Genomic DNA, 25,326 nt, shown 5'->3' with positions numbered 1-25,326 from the left:
GACGAGGGTCGTTAATACACACAGCTCAACTGTCACTAATCTATTGGTTCATTTTAACCATGCCATATGCAGTGTCCCCACTGATGAGGTTTGGTCCCAGATCAAAGCATGCACTTACCTTCCTCTTTACTGTTGGTAATATCTTTCAGCAGCTCAGTCTTCATGCAGACGTCTTTCCTAGTCTCTGCCTTACTCTGCACTGTTCGCTGGGGTGCGGGAGGAAGGACAGAAACAATTACTGTTTAGCCCAGTATCCATGCACTATACATTTTAACAAGAAATAATGGTGAAAATATCCTGTTTACATTCCCATGCCAGGGCAAAAAAGTCATGGGCAAACTGCAGAGTGAAAATTAACAACTCCAGGAAACTGTCTGCAAGGTTCAGGTCAAAGATCAAAAATTCAAAGGCTTGCTAGAGCTGGCAGCACATCTAATTCGTGTAGATTTTCTTGTATAGCTGAGATCTAAGATCACATGGGGAAAAAATGTGGACCAAGATTTTTCACTAGTGGTTTTGGGTGCCCACCTTGACACACCCTAAAGGAACCTGAATGAAGGTGTCAAGATGGGTATCTCACAAAAACAAGACAATCAGACTCACTTGTCACTTTTGAAACTATTGGCCACTGTGCCAAGAACTTAGCCAAGCAAAGATGATAAACATAGGTGTTTTTCCCAGGTTGAAGAGACACAATTTGCAAGAGTTAAGCCTTCAATCTAGGAAAGCAACAGTTAATACATAATTTAAGTTTATTGAGTTTAATGGTATCCATTTCTCACCCTAATCTAACTTCTACAGTTTTTGCTTTTTTTAATGAACACCTGCTATATTATTCAGCCACTGAGGCACTTGGCATCCCGCTGCTATATGGGCTTGGTAGCTACACTGCTTATCTTATAAATGCCTGGCCATAAAGAAAAGCGCAGCAGCAACAGAAAGGAAAAGGGTATATTTAAAAAAAAACATAGGAGAGGAGTCTTTTGACACAATTCTCTGGCTAAAGTGACAAGCTAGCTTAAAGAGTACACATGGCAACTGCCTGGCAAAGCTGCATCTGGTTAACACAAACAGAACTGTCTGTCTTAAGGGTTGGGGAATGGCAAGGGTGAAGGGTCCATTTCATGCTGTGTGCATCACAGAAGAAGAATAAGCCTAGGTCAAGCCAACTGTTGTAGGCCTCCACAGAGCACAGATGGTGCCTGCAGCCATGCAAATCAAAAGGTTTAAAGCACATTGGGCGATAAGGAAAAAAAAAACCCTGCCCATCTCCCATAAAGCAAACAAAGGAGATAAGATATGAACACATACAGTATTGCCCTTTCCATTGTCATTTAAGTCTGAACCTTCCAAGGCTAGCAACACAGCTGATCTTGGTGTTACTATAATCAGCCACCAGGCAACTTTTGTTTCCGTATGAGCTCAGGGGCACTGCCAAGTTCCTCTAGGTGTTACAGTAGAGAGGCTCTCCCATTGTGTATTGCAAAAGCCCACCTGGTCCATTTAGTAACCATCCCGTAGGGCCCATGCTAATGTCACTGGCTAGAGGCTGTTCAGGAAAGAGCAGGGAAGGACACCAATGCCACAGCACAGAGGGTTAAACAAAAATGCTGGCATCATCTGAAAAGCAATGGATAACTAAGCTAATCAGAAGAGAAAGTCTTTAATGGCAAGGAAATCGCCACTTGTAAACGTTTCCAGGAAAACCTCCCTTTTTATCTAGAAAAATGTAGCAGCTACGCGTCAAGGGCCCAAGTCCTGCCTGGGGAGTTGAGGGCGCTCTGCATCTTGCAGGATCGTTCCCCACATGAGTAATACGTGTCGTGTGCAGGCCTCACTCCACACAGGCACATTTCCAGGAGATCCCATTTGAGAGGAAACACAAACATTGGACACACTATTTTCAGATTTTTTTTAAAAATGCAAAGGTGGGGGGGTTTTTTTGTTTTTTTTTTTTAAAGAGTGATGTAAACTCTAGTTTAGCCATATGATCAACCTGCCTGAACAAGACAAGCTTTTGCCAAAGGGACACGTGCATTTTCCACAGTGAAATGAGCACCAATGCAGCCTGAAGTTTGAATGGAGGCCAACTTCATTTTTGGTAAGCCAAGAGTTAAAACATTATTCTTGATGCACACATGTATACTTAGGTCCCAATTCTCATCTCCCCCTTGCTCTGGTGTAAACCAGGAGCAAGCCAATGGTATTATACAGGTATAAGACTAGCGCAAGCATGAGCAGAATCAGTCCCATGGTATCTACACAACGACACAGACCAGGGGTTTTTGCTCATGAAGAATGAATACTCGTCCTTGCTACAGCAACTGGAATAAAATAAAGAGTCTCAGTATCTTTAACAGGGACCAGTTTGTTTTCAGAGGTTTATGTCATTCAAATAAAGCCCTTTTATGTTCCCATCTTTAAAATGATTCCAACTAAAAGCCTCAGGATTTAAGATAAGCCATTTTTGCTCAACTGATTTACAATCTCTTTACTTCAAAATTTGACACCTTACCCACCCCCACAAAAAAAAATCTCACATACCCCCCCCCATATCCTTTTCAAGGGATATGTTATTGCCACGCAAGAGAAGAGGCCTAAAGGAAAGTCACTGCTAGAACTCTGAAGAATGAACTGATCATAGCAACATGTCTCAGCTACTGTAATTAACAAGAGTGCCCTGCTGCCCAGAATTCTTGCAAACAAAACCAGCTTTCTAAGAGAATTCCCATCATCATAAAAGAAACTTAGCAGCACTCTCCATTTTCCCAGTTCACAGCCAATACACCTGTGCCCCGCCAGACAGAGTTACTCTAGGTTGCTTTTGACAGGCTCGCATGGTCCATATTCCAGAACCACATCCAAACAGTCCTCATTAACAACATCAGTTCCACCACTTCCATTTTTCGTTAAAAACCCAAGACAAAACCCCAACATCAATGTCTGAAGCAGCACAATGCATCTTTGCCCAGTGGGAGGGAAAGACTACTGGAAGTCGTGAAGCATACTTATCAAAAGGAGGCTACACCAGACAATTGCTGCAAAGCATTCGAAGCCTGCCTCCCATAAAGCCTGGGGAGGAGGCAGCTTTCCTCCTTCTAGCTCTATCAAAAGACAGTTGCATCAACTTTATGACAAACATTTTCAGCCTGAAGACAGTATTCACACAAACAGAGCCCTGCAGAATCCACACAACCAACACCACACACACACACACACACACTCCTCCAAAATCAGCAGGATTCCAGTTGCCCATCCATTTCCATCCAGCACACAATTTCACCCAAACTTGTTAGCAACAACTTTGTTGTAAGTGTCAATACCTCCATTTTTTCCCCTTAAATTCAAAGCAAACTTCCCTTTTTGCTCACACTCCACCATGCCCCAATCTGTCGGCTCCTGATTGGCAGAGAAATCTTATACCCACCCTCCTAGCAGAGAAATGTCTGCTTTAACAGCAGTCCCAACAAAAGCCAACTGCCAAGCACAGTCTGCTTCAGAATAAAAGTCTCACGCTCTCTTTTCCCCACCCCTCCTTTCCTGCAGCCGTCTGTCTCCATTCCCCTGCCTACAACAGAGTGATTATTAATCTTCAATCACTGGAGAGCCTCCACAAAGACTATGCACCACAACCAATGAAGCATTTTTTAAATTTTTTTGCTTTCAAGGGAATAAAATATATTGCATCTTAAAAGGCACACTGATTAGGTCTTTAAAAGCCATGAGAATCCAAGGAGTCATAATAGGGTTGATTATTTTTTTCCCCCTTCCACTTCTGCGTACAAGAAATCAGGCTCTCTTTGTTGCTTTAAATGGAAGACGGTTTAGAGAATCCAAGAAAAGGCTTTGCAGCATTTCCAAACACAGAGCTAGAAACTAAACTGGTGCCTTTAAAAAAAAAAAAAAAAAAAGCTGAAAACCAGAAAGAAACCTTCTCAGCCTTCTCTTTGGAAATGTCCTTAGCCATCCAGGTTCGCTCCATAGCCAGTTGGTTCCAATAAGGTTTACATATAAAAGACAACACATGCATATCACAACTTGTAGCTTTCCTCCCCCCAGTAGCCCCCAAGAGACCAGCGAGTTACATCATGAACCAGAGTTCTCTAAAGGCGGATAAGAAAAGGGATCAGAGTTTAATATGCTCAGGTGTAAACCTTCACCAGCTTTCTCTTTTTGTCTTAAAATTAACTGTCCAGTAAACTGAGACTTAGAAGAAACATTATCCTCATTTAGATACTCAGCTAGAAGAGGTCAATGCGAAGAAGAGCAGGGGTGGGAAATAATTCAAGGAAGACTAACCCTTCTCCTCTCAAACTAGGCAGAGCACACTGAAAATTATGTTCTTTAGCATTCAGGGCACTATCTGCATCAACACATCTGTTTGCAGACCAGGAAAGAATGACATAGGAATGATCTTGAATGGCCTATAAAGCCTACAACCAGAAGGTTCAAAGCCTCAATGGATATGTAGCCCGTCTTTCCAGGACACTGCTGCTATTCCACTCCCCACAATCCACCCACCCCCCTGTTACAACACCCGGTCTCCCAACAGATCAAATTCTACTCCTAGGCAAATCTCCAGCAAGCACTTCAACAACGCAGAATTTCACCTACTGTGCAAGGCGGCAGCGAGGTATGCAATATGTACTGTAGCAAGAAAGAGAGGCAAAGCCCTTAATAAATGATGCAACTCCAGCAGCAGCAGATTCCCATTCACCATTCTCTTTTCCCCCCTCCCCCCAATTTTCTCTCTAAAATCAACTTTCTAATAATATCCTCTGGCTTAAGAAGATAAACATTTAGCAGCTAATTATTTAGGAAATAATTATTAAGAAAACAACTGCAGGGGAAAAAAAGGGGGGGGGTTCTTGGTTGGCATGTGAAGAGTGTTAATTTCAGGAGTCTGTACTGATCATGTCCTGCTGTCCAGTTGCTAAGGCTAGGATAAGGCTTGCTGGTGTCACACTGACCATTTCTTAACAGAACAAGCAGAATAACTTCATTCAGTAAGGGGAAGAAAAGCAACCAACAATGTACCTGGCCTACAGAGCAGTCACCATTCTCAAAGCCCCTTTTAAGTTGAGGCCACTTCCTTACAAGCTGCTAGCAATCATGTGAACTGTGTCTAACAAACCATATTCAAAACAAGCACTGCTCTCGTTCTGAAGTTGGCCTTCAAGTCAAATTAGTCTTATGATTCTTTTGTTTTACCAAGCAATTCAGAGGACAGATTCATCACACAGACTTTTCCTTTCCTCCCTAAAGATGAATATTTTCTTCTATCAATGAGATTCTCTTATTCTTGCTATAAAAAAAAACATCTTCCAAAGCAGCATGGGTGGGAGAGGAGGGGTTGGAACAAGGTAAAAGTCTCTGTCTGCAAAAGCCAGAAACAGCCAAACACATGCATGAAACGTAACAGGATTTATGTCAAATTGACTTTTTACAACACAAACTTCATAATGGTCTTTGGGCTTTTGTGCAAACAGGGGTTTTGCAGGGCCTCCCACTCAGGCCTGCTCAACCTGCAGGTTTTGTACCGATATAACTATGGCAGTTGGGGGGGTGGAGGCATTTTTTTTAACCAGAATAGTTATCTGAGTAAAATCCCTAGTGTAGCTACAGTTACACCAGTGCAAAAGGTACCTTATACTGGTACAACTTACTTCCCTTCCTGTACAGGAATAAGCTGGTGTAAGTACCATTATAGCAGCATCCACACGAGGAGGGTTCTATATACCAGGATAGTTTTTTGACCATATACCAGGATAGTTACGCCAGTACAATATATGCGTATAGACAAGCCCTCAAATCAGTGCAGACAAAGGCATCTCCTCCTTCCACAGGCTGCAGTTGACAGAAGTTCCGGAGCATTATTCACAGCTGCGGTTTTCCTTGCCCTACCGCTGGAAAAAAAAACTTAAGAATGGAGAGTCAGATCCTACCTGGCAACCCATCATTATCTGTAGCAAAAGCTAAAAACTCTCCCACTGGCTGCAAACATCCATTTTAGAAACTTCAGGACCCCAGAAGTCTAAGAAGAATAAAATGTAATATGAATGGGTACCTGAAGCAAAGCCCAACATGAAAGCCCAATGGGTGCAAACACAGATCTTTTAGAACACCAAGATTGGCGTGCTTCTCTCATTGAAATTACTCAACCACCAGTTTGAGCCATAAGGCCCACCCGCTACCAAACTGTCATATCCAGCAGAACAGTTCGCTCTCCCTTTCCCTCCAGGAGGAAGTCGCAGAAAGGGTTCACTTTGCATTTCCAACTTCAGAAGCCATCCTGGGGTGGAAGGCGAGAAAAAGACACACAAAATAAAGTTCACTCCCCCAGCCCAAATGAGTGTGATTTCTTGGAGCGGAGAGGCCCTTGCTCAGGATCACAGCCTCTTCAAACAACACTTTGTGTCATCTGTTAGTTGTCTTGACCAAGTAGCACTACATTGACTCCTGCAAGCTGAGAAACAGACAGGGAGAAAGGGGGAGGGAGAGAGAAACAAAAACAAAAAAAAGAGAGCAATCTAGGGCCAGTTCTTCTAATAACTACAGAAAAACCTCACCAAGACTTTACTCTTCTTGAAAATGACAAAGCGAAACAGCACAGGTCAGTACTCGAAGTCCTAAAGGTACGAGATCCTCAGAATCTATCAGCTATGGCCTAAAGGCTTCGTCCCAGAAGTATTTTTTCTGCTCTGTCATTAGGATGGAGCCTGGTCTTTTCCTTCAATCCCCAGAATTGCACTGAATTAGATCATCTTTCTCTGATCACCTCCCCCTACAGGCTGTTCCTGAGCATGCTCAGCTCGGCCTTGCACTGCCATTTCATAACTGCATTGTTTACAGACACACAGTGACCTGCCATTTTTTTTTTTTTTTACAGTAAAATAGAAGCTACTATTTGCTTCTACTAGCAACAGCTAATTCACAGCCCTGTTCAGATCCAAGTCTCTTGTTACAACCCGGATGCAGTCAAGTTCATGTCATGCAATAAAAATCCAATCTGGGGAAGAGAATTATAAACACTGGAAACTACAAATTCTAATGCTTGGGGGGGGGTGTGTTTGTTTGTTGTAGGTCAAAATCCACCTGCTGTAAGAATTCAATCTAGCAGGCAAGAGTTAACCCTTTGGGGGGCCGGGGGGGGGGGGGTGGAGGGGGAGATAGACATCGAGGGCTTCAAGGGAAAATGCCAGCCATGATTTTAGCTTCTTCAAATCACAACCATACCTCGATGTCACCTAGAAATCTAATATTCTACCCACTGTGCCATCCTCTGACAAACCTTCCCCTGAAAAAGAAAGAGTTGGGAAAACGGTATTTCCCTTGAATAAATAAGTTGGCTTCATCCCAGCAAATACAGTTTTTCCCTTTAAATGCAAAGCAGAATATTTTCACAGGCACACAGGAAAACGAAGGAGGAGGGGGAAAAGTTCCTCATTTAACACCAAGAGCTCCATGAAAAGCCTTGCAAGGCTATTAAAGCTACTCTGTGTTCCAGTTCTCTCTCTCTCCTTTTATGCCTAACCCCATACTTTACAAGTGAAAGCAGCTTCGAGTTGGGAAGAAGAGCAAATGCCAGAAGAGCCCTAAGTTTCCTCATCCTTGGAAGAAGGACAATTTGTTAAATGCTTCCTTTGCACGAGGCATTCTACTGCTCAGAATGGCAGTGACTCAGGGAACGGTGCATGTGAGACTTCCCTTACACCTTCCCCCCACCATCTTCCACCTCTATGATGGAATTTAAAGGGAAAATGAATTGCCTTGGATGAGAGGAGAGGGAAGGAACTGTCTAAACAGCTCTTATTCTGGCTCCTAGAGCATTCAAAAGCTATCCTGCTATCAACGTGGGTTTTTTTTGTTTGTTTGTTTTTTTACACATTCCTGTTAGCTTATACTGTGTATGTGTCTCACTCCTGCTGCTTTACTGACTACTGTATGTTCTGGCATGCATTATTACATACTGAGTGTACCTTCCCATTCCGCCTCACTCCCCTCTGCCTCCCACCCCAACACCACCTCAGCATAGCCAGAGACAAATCAGGCTGTCTTGCACACCACAAGAAGATCCAAAGTGCTAGAACAAGAAGTGAACTTCAAGTAAAAAGGGGGGAGGAGGTTCATTACAGAGGGAAGAAGGAAATGGGACTTAGGGAAGATCACATTACAACTTCCAGGTTCTCCTTTGTGAAGGGAATTGATTTCAAGCCTCTTTAAAATGTGCAGTAATAGAAAGGACCTCTGAAAATGATATTGAGCCGTAAGTTCGAGATTTGACGCTAAGGGTATTGACAGTAGATTGCATAGGAAGAACACAAGCTCCTTCAAGGCCCTACAGCAGTTACTACATGTTTTTAAGTGCTTCAAGTCTTCAACGGAAAGGCAACATTATTCTCTGATTCCTGGTTGAACAGAAGTCTCCACACTAGTTCCTTGACCCTTGCAAGTATCAGGAAAAGAGATGGAAGGGAAGAATTGTTTAAGATAAAACAAACAATAAAAGGCACCTGATGTCAAACCATATCTCCCTCCTCCTCTTACAAACCTGCTAGTCACAATGGCAGAGGGTCTTAAACACCTTGTTTATCTGAATGAAATATTTCCCTTCCATGGTTCAAAGAAGCATGCAATCCTTTTTCATTAGGAGATGGTACCGTACAAGAGAGGTCACACGGGCATTGGGACTCTTGCAGCATACCAGTATAACTAGATAGGTTTTCAAATGCTAGGAGAAGAGGAAAAAGACAAAACCTGCCATACAACCAGCCCGGATGTTCATGTTCCATGCAATGCCCAGATCCAAACAGCACCTCCGCACCACAAGCCCAATCCTTCAAGATACTGAGCACCCTCAATTCAAAACAACTGAAGGGTGCCGAGTGCCCTTAGGTATCAGGCCCATGGTAAGCTGGAAGTCTCATTTTGACCACCAAGGGCCTGATCTGCAGAGGTGCTGAGCGTTCCCAACTCCAGTGGAAGTGAGTAAGAGCGCCTGAATCCTACAGCAAGTCCTGACTTTCCATATGTAACTAAACATCAGCTACATTTCTGTCTCATCCACAGGAAGCTACATAGATTTATATAGATTGGACTAGCAAAAATTGGACTCGCCCATTTGCTTGGGACGAATGAAAAATAATTTTGAGGACAAGTCCAATATCATTTTTCTCTCCAGAATAACTATGGTAAAGGCAGGCAAAAAAATAGTGTGCCCGGGCTAGTAAATTTTCATGAAGTTTTTGGAAGGCTGGTTAAGCCAGGTGTACTGTAACTATAAAAACGAGCATAATGCTCAGTTTCATATGACAGGGGAAAAAAAGAAGACCTAAAAACAAACAGGTGTATGGCTATTAACCCTAACACCGCTGAAAACTGACCCAAATTTTAAAACAGAACAGAAGGTTACAGGGTGGGCATTTCAGCATCACCTTTTGAAAGCATTTGCAAGGTTTCAGTCTGCAATGCCAGACTGCCTAAAATGCTTAGGAATATTCCATCACACCGATATCATCATGGCCATGATAACATAGGAGCACTCTTAGTACCACAGTCAGTCCACGTTATCTCAGCATTTCTATCACAAGCCTACTTGCAACCCAAAACACATTCTTTCTGGACTGCAAATGATCACTCGCTTTCAGGCAGGGAATTTGTTTTTTCTTAGTACTATCTTTGGAAAAGAAACCTTGCTTGTCTCTTCCCCAACAGCTTTAATACACAGGCTCTTAATATGCATTCAAAAGAGGAAAAATGACATTCTTAAGAACATTTTCAGACTATCGCATAAACAACAGGCATTTGGAGCAGGGTGTTACAGACTGTCCATCATTTCCCCTACATTTGTAGGACAGGTTTCTTTAGGATGGTATTTTCACCTTTCTTCTTAGTAAGAGTGTGTGTGTATGTACACACGTGCGTGTGTGTGTGGGCAGTAACATTAAGCAGATTTTACAGGCCTAGATTTTACATACCAGCAGGGGTTGGTAATATCATCAATTCTGGAAGCTCTGCAACAATCAAGGGACAACACTGAAGGTCAAGGATGGAATATATATCCCCTTATACTGAAAGTCGTCATTTTTGTCCATGGTAAACTAGACCACAAGGCTCTTTACACATAATGTAAACAAAAAAGGTACATGGCAGAACTAGGTGTGAGGATTTTAGTCAACACTTTCAATAATCTGCCAGCATGATTATTTTGCCATAAAATAAAATGAAATATCAATGGTTCAATCATTCCCGAATCTGGACTGCAGGTTATTGGAAAAGGATTCTTTCCCCCACAATAAAATACAATCTTCATCCTCCTACCACCCCAAAAGCAAAACTGTAGGCTTCCTTGACATAAGGCAAGACTGTCAAAATGTTTCTAGCAAGCAAATGAAATGTGGCTGCAGGCCTCTCCTTTGTCTTTGAAAGATCAGCCTTCAAATGGTTTAAAGATTCCAGAATTTTCTCCTCTCACTTATATGAAATGGGGGGAGAGTTCAATACAGAACCACACATTTGAAAGAGAGACTCCATGCTAAAAAAAACAACCCAAAGAACTCCCCAACAAATTAGATAAGTGAAAGACTCACTGAATTTGTAGAATCTGAGTGCAAGCGTCCTTCACTGCACATAACTTAAGACCCAGAATTGTGTACAACAGTCTATTGAACAAAACATTCATCAGAAAACAGGCAGAAAGTAGGCAAAGCAAGCTCCTGAGCAGGTTACTCTCTAAATCTCCTCCTTTGAATGAAGCCCTACACATCACCCTGCATGCTGCATCCATATGTAATATATTTCTGCCGTGCTGTTCTTCCTTTCGTAGGGCAAAAAATAAATAAAAAAATCCAGCCATTATTATCTTAACTGTCTTCCTCCTCTCAAAGGTTTTGTCCTTTACTACCTGACAACAGTCTGTCTGCGGACACAACCTGAGGGAATCTGCTATTTATGACACATGGAGGATGGACACTAGACATTACTGTACCTGCAGACATCTGTTGTCTTCTTTTGATGAAGACTCAAAGAGTTGCATATTCCAGATCCTCATGAACAGTGATTCAGTTTCTGCTCATGTGATAAAAGCTCCCTCTACAGAGTGAGCATGCCCAGTGGAGACCATTTCACTGTTCAAGCTGCAGCCATTTCACAGAGAACCTGCACACTTCAGGGCTTCCATTGGAACAACTATTATCTCAGGCATCACAGGGATACTGCCTCTGTCCTGGTACAATACACAGTTAATAAAGATAATCTGTCAGCATTCTGACATAATGCCACACCTATGACTGATCACTAGCCTGAAAAAACCTTTTAAAGCCATGCAATAATGTGTTCTGTTTCAGTGGCCTTCAAGAGTAGCTCTTGCCTACAAAAGGAGATGCTGCATATTAGCATTTAAAACTGAAGACACTCATGCTAATTATATTCTGTGTAATAAACTGTGCACCCTCTGAATGCTGAGCTAAATGCACATGGGTTAATCGGTAAATTTACAGTATCCAATTGAAAGTGAACTTGAGATCTGATATGCTAAGTTGAAGGACTGCAGTTTTTCACTTCAGGGATTCATAGTACAATATGACCTTACATAACCAGCCTTAAAAACATATCACAAAACAGAGTCACTGAAAAGAAAAGTCAATGAATGGATAGCACAGTATTAGGTGCTGCAGTTCTGAGCTGAGATCATGTCAAACCATATGATACGACTAGCTCAGCTAGCAAGGTCAAATAAGAAGTTTTAGCTTCAAAATCACAAGCAGTTTGTCTCCATTCCATTTAACAATTAAGCACAAACTCTTGGCAACCCCCATATCTGCTAAAGCTCCCAGTCAAACTGCCTGAGCAACTTACAGGAACATCTGTAAGCAAAGATCAACTGGACTGGATTCAAATGCAAGAAGTGACATATTTATCATAATACAAAATGAGGGGTTTTCTGTGCTTAATACTTCTCAGGAAAACCTCCCACAGAGAAGGGAGGGATAGGGAAGAACAGAGGAGACAAGAGAAGGAATGGAAATGCTCATATAGAATATAATGTCTCCTGTTAGTTCTTGAATATGGAAAATACAACTTTCCCATCAACTAGGACTGAAGACGTTTCTCTCAAGATTAAAACAAACACTCATTCAACTTATTGCATCACAATGGACTGAGATGAAGAGGAAAACCTAGCCTGTGTCAGACCTTAAAAATCCATAGCGCGATACTGAAATGTCCAATGATTTTATTTTCCTCAGACACTGCATAAGAATCAAGTATACTACATTTCTAGTTTTAACATTGAGCTACGAACCCATATCTGACAAGATTCCCCTTCTTTCCTCTCTTAGTGTCCATAGCAATGCATGGGACTTTAATGATCTTTTATTGTAGCAAGCTGAAAACGTAAACAGTCTCAATTTGCTCTAAACCAAGTATTTATTGCACCATTCCCCATATACAGTACATGTTAAGTTGTAATGGTTAAACAACAGCAGGGATCTTCCCTAATGCTGCATCAACTAAAACGACATTCTTTTCCTCTGTCCAAGCACTTCAGACAAGTTTCACTACCAAATGGTTAAAGTACACCAGTCTAAGCTGAGGGGATGAAATTGATAAAGAAAGAAAACTTGAGATGACAGAATAAAGCAAGGATATCACTTTCCCCCACTGGGTTTTTGTCTGATTCAGTTATAATACATCTATAATAGGATTTTTTTCTGGCCTTTCTATCAATCACTGGAAGTTGTAACGGTAACCTATTTAAGACAAAACAAAACAAAAAAACCCTGACAATTCAGACAGAAATGTTACAAAAGTTTACTGTAGTTCTAACCAAAGATGGCTTTAAAAGAGGTCTAATGTTTCCTCTATACTTCTTTATGGCATGATCTTACAAAACTAACATTAAAAATGTGGGAATGGATACAGAGAAACTCATTACAAATGCAAAGTCAATGAGCTAACTTAGTCAAAACACATTTTCAGAGAAAGCTAAAAAAAATGATACAAAAGCATGCTACAGTATTCGTTCTTTCAGTCGGCTCACTAATACAGTACGTCTTATTGCATCTCAGTGCGAGAAATGTTTTCGCTGCTAAGGTTAAAGAGACACTGAAAACAGAAGTTAATGCAAACTCCAATTTGCTTTTCAAATCTCCCCTCCATTTTGAAAGCACCTCCTCCAAAGCACTAAGCACTGATGATCCTCAGACAACATAGTGGGACGGTTTCAGCAATTATACTAAAAACTCAAGCAAAGCAATCAATTAGCATCTTACCAGGAACATTTCACAAAGTCACAATGACACTATATAAAAGGATCAAGATTATTTGTGTGTTGGTTGGTGAGGTAATGGTCAAGTTCTTTACATTTATGAAGGCAAAAGAGAAAACAATAGCTTCTAAACGGCCCTTAAAATACTGCACATACCATAAGCTGCATCACACTGGCATCGAAAAGCCAATATCCTAAAGTAACTCTGTTGTGTGCATCATGTCTCAGGAGAGAAATTGGAACTAACGTTCAATGGAATGCTGCAAGTCACATTGAGATAATCAGTTACAATACCTACGAGTGAAGTTAAACAACAGTCTTGTTCGCAGCTCTGGAGTTTAACTGTGTCCCGTCAGACCCAAACGCTATCATGTTATTGTTTGATGCCCAGGGCAAAGCTGCACTGTTGTTTTAAGGTGCTTGGTATTTGATGGAAGCTATAGACAGTGCTTCTTGCTGTTTCTTTCTTGGTCCACATGAACAACACTCCTGCTTAGGCCACATGACCTAGCTCCCTCTACAGGTTCCTATGCCACAGTAAGCATGCTCAGATAGGAGACCATTTCCTTTCAGCCTCTCTCAGTGTTGTGGAAACTGCAGCCATTTCATGGAAGCCAGGCAGTGCACAGACACAACCTCTTTCTAGACAGATCTTGCAAGACATTAAGAGGAGCCATCTTTTGCCTCTCTCTCTCCCCCTCGCATGCTCTCTCACACACACAGATTGAAGCAGAAAACTACTGACATTTCAGATGAGAAGATGGTTGAACAATTTAACTATTCAGTGACTTTACACATGTAAAATCAAGTTGAATTGATCTTTCCTTTCCATCCACCCCTCAGGAAAATCAAATCTTTCTCTAAAATGGATGTTAGTTGAATGAATTCACACACAAATTAAACAAAACAGTCATTTGTTTCCAAGTAAGGTTTTCCTTCCCCCTCCCCTTGAATTAACCTAAGTATACCCGAGAAATTTCACCCTCAAACTCTCTCTAGTGTGGACTGCCTTTCCCAGGGACAGCTTATCACTTGTTTTGTTTTTTTTAAATGTGTTCTACAGGGGACCATAAAACAACAGGAATCTTATTTTTAAACTCCTGGTTCTCTGGCCTAATTTCTGTGATTCAGAGTTTGAATATCCTTTTAGGACCTCACATTTAAAGAGAAAGACAGCAGAACAACCATCTTCCTTCACAAAGGACTCATGGTTCCTAAGAAGCTTTTGCTTAATTCACACCATTATATATGTCCTTTTCACAACAGAAATAAAAGTGGGAGGAAAAGGGAGGTTTTTCCTTCTGTGAGAAGAGCAATATTTTGCCTCCCTCTCCAATTCATACTTCACATCTACCCAGAAATGAAGTTGCTTTTCTGTCTTCTCTGAAGCTACCTTAAAAGTACGGCAAAGAGGTGATCTTAAGAGAGAGAGTAACTTTCCCTAAAAATGAGGGTGCTTCTCTTGGAACCCTTGTTTACTTTTCCATTGTTAAAAAAACTGCTCATCGGTGCCACCACAATCTCTTAGAACACCTCCTTGCTCCCTCAATGACTATTTAGGGGAATTATGTCCTAAACATAGGATGACCAGATGTCCTGATTTTATAGGGACAGTCCCGGTTTTTGGGTCTTTTTCTTATATAGACTTCTATTACCCCCTACCCTGTCCCGATTTTTCACACTTGCTGTCTGGTCACCCTACTTAAACAGAAGGCTGGATCCCTGAGCTCCCATTGATTCGAATGGGCGTGGAAGGTGCTGAATGCTCGCTCAGCACCTCACAGGAATCATAATTCGATAATATTCTGAGAGGTCAGCTTGTGAATTATGCTGCTGCAATCACATTCCACCCCACATTCTGAAAGCTGGGTGTCTTTAAAGGTTTTAAAGCCAAAAACTCAACAAGTCTGATGCTGTTGTTAGCCATTCTGAAGTGTAAAAATGCCCCGTGACTGTCTATTGAGAATGCTGTGAAACCCTACGCTGTGGTGATGCTGGTGAGATATGAGCTCTTTGGAAGATGCTCCTGCGTTTTTATAAGACTGTGCAGAATATCTCATTAATATAGCAGCCCTAGAACGAAAAGGTTAAATTTATAATGGGCAGACAGGGTGTATGTAATTCAGAACATACTGTATTCCTAACAATCCTAATTTACAAATTCCTTCAGCTTTAACATGCAGTTACTTGGCAATCAACATTTCTATTTTGGAAATGCAAAACTTCCACTTTTCCCCTTCATTTAGCTTCTGCACACAGGAAGCTTGTACTGTACAAATAAAGCTTTGCCAGGGTACCAAATGCATCATGCATATTTCACCTTCAAGAACAGAGATCCAGCTTATTGCTTTAACCACAGTAACCATTTGCTCAGCAAAGAGAAGTATTGTTATTTTTCTTTGGGAGGGGAGACGTGGCAGGGATCAAAGACATTTCAGTGGATCCACAGAGCAAAGTCATACTAGTCATGATCATAGCCTTATGTCAGTGAAGCAGGCAGTAAAGATGGCTGCTTCCATTCACTCTCACTTTTGCTGCAGCTCCATTGAAATGCTGAAGATCATTTTAGAGACAATTCTGCTTCTAAATTTCATATGTTCTTGTATTTCCCTCTACTGACCTCCCACCTAATTTTGTGGCATTACGGACAGACAGCCACATGAAAATATTATCTTTGGGATTCATCTGTTCATGTTGCTTTTATTAATTCCCCCAAATCATCAACCTCTGGTTGCAATATCACAGGTGATGGCTCTGTAAGTGATTCGGTTGACATAATGAATTTGTGTGAGGGAGAGCAGGAGGAAATGAACTCTTAAAAGCAAAGATCCTGTCTTCATGCAAATATCACTAGCAATAAAGGGAGAGAAACACACAAAGCATGATGTATACACTCAATTGTCTCTAAAAGGGACTGCTTTTCAGCAATTGCCATGAGATGGCAGTGGACCTTTAAGGCTATCTTACCTTTCACACAAACACAGTAGGAAAGTGTCACATGAGCCTTAGCCTCTGAAACTATTAAGTCAAACTTCCTCTTCCAGGAGACTTGACCATACATGATCATTTCAGCCCCAATTTTCTCAACATCAGAGACTCAGTGGGGGAGGGAGAAGAAGCCAATGAGATCAATCATGAAAAGCTATAAATATATTCCACATATGAGCCAATGAAAATGAAAGCTTTGCTTATAAACTGCATTGTCACAATCCATGTATTTCATATACACACACTTATTTTTTCCTCATACACTTCTCCACTATTAGCCCACCATCACCTATTACTAATGAGAAATGCTATATATCCAGACATGTACCATAGAGGTCTGAGGCGCAGGACAGACCTTCTGAAAGGCACTTTAAAACTGACACCAAACTTACTACAAAGTTGATAAATCAAACAAGCTATTTAATGATTGCGTCATGCTTTCCTTGTGCTCTAACAATTCTCAGCAAAGGCAATGGGAGAATTGGATGTGCAAGAAATGCAGGTTTGGGCAATAAATATGCACGTTAATTTAGGTAATAAACTGACTCATCACTCAACAGATTGATCTAACCATGTAAGGCAGTCATCTGGAACTGAGCAATAAAATCAAAACCTGCAGGTTTCACTCTTAAACAGTCACACATTAAAGTACATTATAAGGAATAACCAGAGTTGTCCTAACGAGTCAAACTCCTTTACCGGATGTAGTCTAAAGATGGACCATAATCACAGAGATTTCTGTTAATGAAAAATGCAAAATGCACTAACTTTATAATTCCAAAACTCCATTCTTCATACTGTTCTAAATCCAATACCCTCATTTGTATCTTTTTTTAGAACCAGGCTGATATGAATTTGGACAGCCAATACCATGTTCCCCATAGAGTATATACAGTATCTCAGCACTGACTAGATGTTTCTATAATCACCAAACTTCCCCCTTTCTCTACACTAAGTAAGACTGTCACTACACCTCCCTACAACAAACACTGACAGCCAATTTAAATGTTTTATTAACACTATACCATGTGGCTTGCTAGTACACCAACTGAAGTCAATCACCTCCTTCTACTGCACCAGTCAGCTGGGTGATTAAAAATCCCATGGAAAAAGCTAGCAACTGCACACCCAATGCAAAAACCCAACCCAACACAGATAACAGATTGCTGTTCTTCTCCTCAAACTTACTTGCCAACACTAAACCCTGTTGACTCCAGCCTGACAACTAGCATAAATCACCATGTCGGCCAAGGAGCAGAATATATATATTTCCCCACTTCTTGCAAAATTAGAAAGACAATTGATTTCATGGAGTTTAATTTGTTTATAATCATTTGAATGCAAAATAAAAAAGGGAGTTAGTTTTACATTCCTTTGCACTCCCATAACCCCAAACAGCTTTGGATTCAAACTGAAATGTAGATCTGCTCCTTTTCAGTGTTACAAATAATAATAATTAACAACTGAGGTTACCACAATCCTACACTGAGCGTGATCACATGTTCTCCAACATGAAGGCACAATCAGACAAATCCAAAGCCTTCGCTGCCAGCCCTGTCTCCGAGTGGCCTGCCTGTTGTTGCTTTATGTCATAACCCTAACATTAGACAGGTTCTTTCTTTATATAGGTTTGCAAGTCAGTAAAGGTCATTATTTTAAAATCCTCCACGCTGATCAGCAGGAAGCAGTTTGAAGCCATCTTATGTGAGTGGTTAACTATGCTGTTTTTGAATCAATTCCAACACTTTCCTCAAGAACCATTCCATCTGGTCTATTTACTCCCAAATCAGAATCCCTACGGAAGCCCCATGGCACGTGAATTAAATTTCCAGAATTCCCCTACCTCTGTGGTTCTGTCTGAAGAGAGCTGCTGTTTCCTTCCAGATCCTGACTTCAGGCCTATAACTCCTTCAGCCACAAATCCATCTCACTCTATGGGTGCAGCTTCCACCCTGGAGCATGCTCAGTAAAGGCATCTTCAGCCATTTCAGAGCTTTAATGAAATGTAAGCATAAGGAAGTGTCATTAGCAAAAAAGGTGCAGGATTCATCATGATCCAGTCAACCTCACTGTTTCCATCCACTGTGTCATCAAGGTTAATCTTTCAATATGTGGAATGCAGGCTGCATTTTCAGTTGTCAAGCATTATTTTAGAACAAAAGCAAGGAGAACATCTTGTCTCTGGCAAGCTTTATGCAAAAAGTAGCATTTAACAGTGACACTGAAACTAGCATATTTTCACCTTAGGCCTTTCACAGATGAGAACATTTTCATAAGAAGTCATTAAAAAATGCATTTACAGCAGACTTAAACTGATGCTTTGAGTGCACTATGCAAATAGTGCTTTTCATCTTAAAACTAAATCTACATTAATTTAGTCTATATTACCTGGAAAACTATTCCAAAGGAAAGTTACAACGCATGATGGGAAAAGAAAATTGCAACATACATCAAATTACTTTTTAAGAAACCAAACAAACAAGGATATTTGTTGTTGTCCAGTCAACCCTCAATTCATTTTTCAACACTAGTTCAGCAAAATACATTTTTTCCCTCCAAACTTCTTTACAAATTACAAAATACACAAAGTCACTGAATATTGAAGTCCATCGGGCATTTTTCACTGGCACAGTGCAAATCTTGTGAACTACTCTTCTTGTGAAAACGATGAACTTTCTTCTGTAAACCTTTACTCCTTACTGACGTGAGTAGTCCCATTAGTTCAACAGGGCTACTTACATAAGGAAAAACTAGTTGTATGAGTAACGGTTTGCAGGAATGGGCACAAAACTAGCCATTGGCCCTGACAAAGTTTTATTTTACACCCTACTCCTTATCTTGGGTCTTAGCCAAAAAACCTCTGGACACTGAAATCAGTTAACCGTCCATGCGCACCACTACTTGACACTGGGGTTTTCTATGCATCCCATAACTAACACTTCTTTAGTTCATGTACAGTGTCTACTTCAATGCAACTGTTTTGGGCCTTCGAAGAACAACCTGATATTCACAACACAGCATTTCACAGAATCCCTGGACTAGCTTAGCGGGTAACTGGGTCAGGAGAGTGCCTCTTTTTCTAAGCTAAATTTCCAAGGAGGCAAATTAGAGCCACCCGAATGACAAAAAGGGGATTCAAATATATTTAATGAAATAAACCAAGTTAAAGGTACCGTTTTCATCTATCTACAGCATACTCACATGCCAGGTGGACATTTCTCGCATGTAGCTTACATTTGGTATGCAATGAATTGACAATTTATATATACACACACGCACACAAATTCAATATAGCACTCCACAGCCAATTAGTAGTTTTTAGCTTTAACCAAATTATTTTGGGGGTAGTAAAGTGTTGATGATGGCTTCCCGTTCACTTTCAAAGTATTGACATTCACTATTCACACATCCTTTCGAGCAGAGCATCAGTGAGATGCATTTCACCATAGTATATTTTGGAGTACAACGCAGTTGGTAAAAAGAAACGGAGTACTTGTGGCACCTTAGAGACTAACAAATTTATTAGAGCATAAGCTTTCGTGAGCTACAGCTCACTTCATATCCGATTATGCTCTAATAAATTTGTTAGTCTCTAAGGTGCCACAAGTACTCCTTGTCTTTTTACGGATACAGACTAACACGACTGCTACTCTGAAACCTGTCATTATGCAAGACAGTTAGTAAAGTGACCATGATAAATTTACTATGTAAAAAGTGTGTGTTTATATCCACGCAAGCCTTTAGTTCTCCCAAAACATTTCATCATATCACCCATACTCACAAACTGAAGTAGCAATTTGGCCCCATGACACTTTCTTTATGGGGATGTGTTGTAGGTCCGTCATTTTCAGTGCAGGTCAGTGTTCTCCTTACATCATAATAGGCAAATCTAAGATATTATTTAGGTTTTAATTACACACAAATTGGCATAGCCTGCTGACGAATTCCATCCCCTCCTCCTCTCTTTACCTTTAAATTGAAGGTAATTTAAAAATAATATGCAGACCATATAATCCTGCGGCATGTCTGCTAAATGTAAGCATTTGCAACTCGTGCAGCTCAAGCATGTCAGGTTTGTTTCCTTGGAAACAAAGACCAATTTGTAAGCATTGCCTTTTTAAAAAAAAATATAAGGAAGATGCACCTGCAACTCTTGTTGATAAAAAGGAATTAAAGCTGCTTCACATACCATCAAGGTTCTTACAGAACTATCAATAGTCAGACAGTGCAGCAAGCCAATTGTTCATTAAGGGGACAGACTGGCTTGCAACTATATAAAACCCCCTTTTCAGTAGCTATCTGCCCAAGGCATTTGCTTTGTTTCCCTGGGAAGTGGTAGAGAAAGAAAGAAAGGAAATCAAGATTCAATCCCATACCCTAGACTAGGTATTCTGTTTCCAGTGGATGAGCAGACTAAGTGGGAAACCCTTAACACAGTTCCACAAGGTATGTTAGCACAGTTCAAAATACACCTGCCATCAACGCAGCTCCAGCAGAAACAGTAACCTTTCCCAGATTTGTTTTGTTAGTTTTATCTCCAAAACTTCAGGCCAAGGGCATGCATTAGGGTTTATGGGCAAAGGCAGCCTTACTACACAGTCATAACTCTTCTCGTAGGGCTGTTCATACGGAAAGGTCCTCGAGCTGAAGGCCAATGGGGGCTGCAGGAAGTGGCACAGGCCAAGGGACGTGCTGGTCCGGCCCGCCAGGGGCTTTCCCTGAACAAGCAGCGGACCGGCTTTGAGAATCACTGAGCTAGAGCCTGATCTGCCAAGGTGCTGAGCACCTGCAACTCCCATTGACTTCATCTGGAGATGCTGGGACTTGGCACCTCTGAAAATCAGGACTCAGAAAGTCGAATGAATACATATAAAAGAGCAAATAAAGTGATGGCTCCTAATGCATATTCTTCTGAAGACTGACTCAGCACAGAGTTCATCTTAAAACAAGCTGGAACTCAAGGCCAGCTTGCAATCTCTGCTTGAGTTGATGTGGGCCTGATTCTGCTCTCCCTTATATGTGTTTAAATCACAAGTAACAGCAATGAAATCAATGGAGAAACTGATGTGAGAAGCTGATGTGAGAGGAGAACTGGCCCCAGCATACCTCATATTGTTATTCTGAATGCAACCCGCAGTGTGGTTGATGCCCAGGAAATCAGGCAAGCTACAGAGAAGGGGAAAGGGATGCAACCTACAAACCTCTGTCCTATTTAAATTGTCTTTTAATGGTAAAAGCTAAGTGTTTACCTTTACTTGATCTACAAAAACAAAGCAAACCACCTTCAAGTCCTCGTAATTGATGACTTATTGTTATAGTAGATTATAGATCCCCAGAATACAGCCACATCACCAATATCTAGTAAAACTGCATTTCTTTCTTGCAAATGGAGAGCAAGGCATTGAGACCTCCGTGCCATCAATCACCTAATTTTCAACAGTACTCTGTCCAAAGCTTCAGCAAGGTTAATCTGCAACGAGTATGCTTGGAAATGTTTAAAAATCAGGCCTTCAGCTCTTATCCATCAGAGGGTTTTAGAAGAGGCTTTCTGCTTGAAAATGCCAATTTACTGATGGAACGACCTTGTGACCCACTGGAACATGCTTACAGTAGAACCCAGGCAGTAGCCTGAAGGGTAAAATTTGACATTAAAAACATGCATGTGTCAAGGGAAACTGCCCTAGATCAGTGGTTCTCAACCTTTCCAGACTACCGTGCCCCTTTCAGGAGTCTGACTTGACTTGCATACCCCAAGGTTCACCTCACTTAAAAACTACTTGCTTACAAAATCAGACATAAAAAGCACCGAAGTGTCACAGCTCACTATTGCTGAAAAATTGCTGACTTTCTCATTTTTACCATATCATTATAAAACAAAGTGATTGGAATATAAATATTGTACTTACCTTTCAAAATGATACTTGAGCTTATTTTTCACTTGTGAAGCCGAAACCCAAGTACCACCACCTGTAACTTAGCTTCGGGAGGGCCCCTGTGGCGTGGGGCCCTGGACAACTGCCCTGCTTGCTACCCCCTAATGCCAGCCCTGTGTACGTTTCCATGATGTTATTGTGCATTGCCCATGTCCTGTCCATGACTTTTAGTAAAAAAAAACCCATGCCAAAATCATAGGATTATAGATAGAGCAGTATAAACAAGTCATTGTCTGTATGAAATTTTAGTTTGTACTGACCTTGCTAGTGCTCTTTATGTAGCCTGTTATAAAATTAGGAAAATATCTAGATGAGCTGATGTACCCCTGGAAATTCTCTGCATACCCCCAGGGGTACGCGTACCCTTGGTTGAGAGCCATTGCCTTAGAGCATGAAGCTCTATCTTAAAAGCAAATCCATTGTCAGTACATTGACTTTTCAGTTGACAGGGAATGGCATTTAACTGGTTTAACGCAATTTTCCAATCATAGCCCAGTCTGAAATACTGTAATACCAAAGGCAAATTCTCTAGCCATCCCCCCACAAATGTACCTCTTCACCTCCTGCAGCTTATTCTTATAATACTAGATTTGTCCAAACCAATGTAGATGTTCTTGGAGGCTTTGACAATTTCCAAGCCCTAATTATCTATGTGTCTCAAATACAAAGACACATTAAATACCCAAAAGAGCATTTAAAATCACCTAAAAGTGGATATAAGGAAAGATTATAATCTTCTTAATTTTATTACTACAAATAATAAAAATACTTAGCACTTTTCATCTCTAAATCCCAAAGTGCTGTATAAAAGGTGGCGATAATGAAACTTGCCCATTTTATAGATAGAAAAACTGAGGCACAGGGAGGCAAAGGCCAAAAGTTTGAAAAGTGGCCTTAGGCTATGTCTATACTACCCTGCAGTTTGGACTGCGGGGGTGTGAATAGCAGAGCGCCCCAGAGTGCTGATCTGTAACACCCCCATGTGGATGCTGGGAGCACAAACTAAAAGGTTCCTCGTCACACGAACAAAAACCTCTTCAGAACAGGATTATGTTAATGTGACCTAGGAACCTTTTAGTTCATGCTCCCCCAGCATCCACATGGGGGTGTTACAGTTCAGCACTCTGGGGACACTCTGCTATTCACACCACTGCAGGGTCCAGACTGAAGGGTGGCATAGACAAGCTCTTCGTTTAGTGTACTGAGCATGAGGATGGGTCTTCAGGGACCTAGATTCTACTCCAGGCCCTGCCACTGATTCACTGTGTCACCTCGGGCATGCCACTTTAGCCAACATTTAGGCCTCTGCTTTTGGTTTCCCAATTTGAGATACTTTGGGTCTGACTTCAAAATTCAATGGGATTCGGGCATCTAACTCCTTTAAAAATCCCAGCATTAATTATTTTAAAACAAGAGTAAATATTACCAAACAGAAGGAGCAGTGATGTTATTTTTCTTTATATATTCCCCTCTCCAAAAATAACTTTTAGTTGATGGGGAAAATTTGTACACAAAATGTATTTAAACAAAAAGTTACACTTTTAATCAAGGCACTTCTTTTTATGATAACTGCTCAACCAGTATTTAAACCTGACTGCATCCTGCTGTTTTAGAGTTTGTGACACTTGGACACTAACCGGTCAGTGTCACAAGAGGTCACCCTTCAAGAAGTTAGTCACTGCCAGCAGCAAGCTCAGAAAAACCACTTGTTGTGAAAATTATTTCTTTGCTGGAGTGGCAGGGACAGCCTAATAGGGTCAGGCAGCTGACAGCAGGAATTGCTACATCACATGGTTTGTACCAATAAACATTTGCCAGTTTTTTAGGTAACAATGTAATATGGCAACAACAGGATATGTAAAAATATCGGGTCAGACCACTTGCTTGTTAACAAGTTTAAATATTGCCTCCCGTTCTCCCTTTCTTCTGCACCCTTGTTAGTGCCCCAGCACATGCTGCTTGCAAATACCCAAGTAACAAAGAATGAATGCTTGGGGCCACTCGTGTTCCTGGAGATGTGTGAACACTAATTTAAAAGAGGAAAGGTAGCCATGGAATTTGGTGTACTGGCCTATTTAACCATCCTATTTAAATATGTTTCATAATTTGCCATGACAAAGGCCCAACATTCATCTTCTATAAGAATAAGCCTTTGTCATGGCAGAAAATGGGGAGTATAGGAAGTAGTTGCTGTTCCTGAGGGCTTGTCTACACTTACCAGGGGGTTCGACATGCGGCGATCAATGCATCGACAGTCCATTTAGTGGGTCTAGATCACTCTCCCGTCGACTCCTGTACTCCACCTGAACGAGAAGCGCAGTCAACGGGAGAGCGTCTCCAGCTGACATCGCATAGTGTGGACCCTGCAGTAAGTAGATTCAAGTACGTCGACTTCAGCTACATTCAACTACACGGCTACCCTCTGATATGTTATTCATGAAGCTGAAGTTGCATAACTTAGATCGATCTCCCCCTGTAGTGTAGACACGGCCTCAGTCTGCCATAGGCTAGCTGACTGATCTTGGCCAGGAAGATGCGAGGCTTTATTTGTTAACATCTGGAGTGGCTTTGAGACCTTCAGAGAGAAGGTGCCAGATAAATGCAAAACATTAGTGGTATTATTCTGAGTTTTCAGAGTGCTGTGCTAGGCAAAGTGGCCACTTGCTTTTGAAATGTTTTCAATTCAGCAATCCAGCCTCTCTGCTATTCTTTGCTTTCTCGCAGACACAGTAGCTCATATCTGTCCTTGGTGTAAATCCAGCGAAGTCAAAGGAGTTACACTGGGGTGAACTTTGTCTACCGACAAAAACTACTCTTTCCCCAACTCTCATTGGGCAAGAAAAATGCAAAGGCCCAGGGCTCAACATGTTGATGTTTTGTACTAGGCTCAGACTAGCTCTCCAGGTGCTGAGCTTTACAACTGTGTATTGGGTTCTGGCCCTGAAGTACAATCCTGCATCGAGGGTACGGCTGATCTTTGGAACAAGGGGCCGGATCCTCTGTTTTCCTGTACCTTGTGCGGTCATTGACACCAGTGCAGTACTATTCTAACTTGGTAGCATTTTACACCCCACTTTGCATAAGTGTGACCGCACAGTGTGCATGGGTAATGGAGAATCAGGCTCAAGATCTTTTAAG

The 25,326-nt window shown here is 41.3% G+C and overlaps 1 protein-coding gene across 12 annotated transcripts in view; it reads right to left on the bottom strand.

Annotated features, from left to right (window-relative positions):
* EHMT1 (euchromatic histone lysine methyltransferase 1) overlaps positions 1 to 25,326 on the bottom strand; it is a 170,424-nt gene that overhangs the window by 98,828 nt on the left and 46,270 nt on the right. For 5 of the 12 annotated variants that reach the window (XM_073313920.1, XM_073313919.1, XM_073313921.1 and 2 more), the window contains one exon: positions 119 to 206. In XM_073313920.1, coding sequence (XP_073170021.1) covers positions 119 to 164 — 46 coding nt within the window. In that variant the 5' untranslated portion in view covers positions 165 to 206. Of the gene's footprint in view, positions 1 to 118; positions 207 to 3,323; positions 3,427 to 6,569; positions 6,743 to 10,987; positions 11,124 to 18,098; positions 18,206 to 20,036; positions 20,125 to 25,326 lie in introns of those variants that run through there. The other 7 variants (XM_073313925.1, XM_073313922.1, XM_073313917.1 and 4 more) reach the window with 7 other exon arrangements.

Source organism: Lepidochelys kempii, chromosome 16 (assembly GCF_965140265.1).
Source record: "Lepidochelys kempii isolate rLepKem1 chromosome 16, rLepKem1.hap2, whole genome shotgun sequence".
NCBI classification, from domain to species: Eukaryota; Metazoa; Chordata; order Testudines; family Cheloniidae; genus Lepidochelys; species Lepidochelys kempii.
The sequence above is the reverse complement of the archived record's forward strand: the minus strand, read 5'-3'. Positions and strand labels throughout refer to the sequence as shown.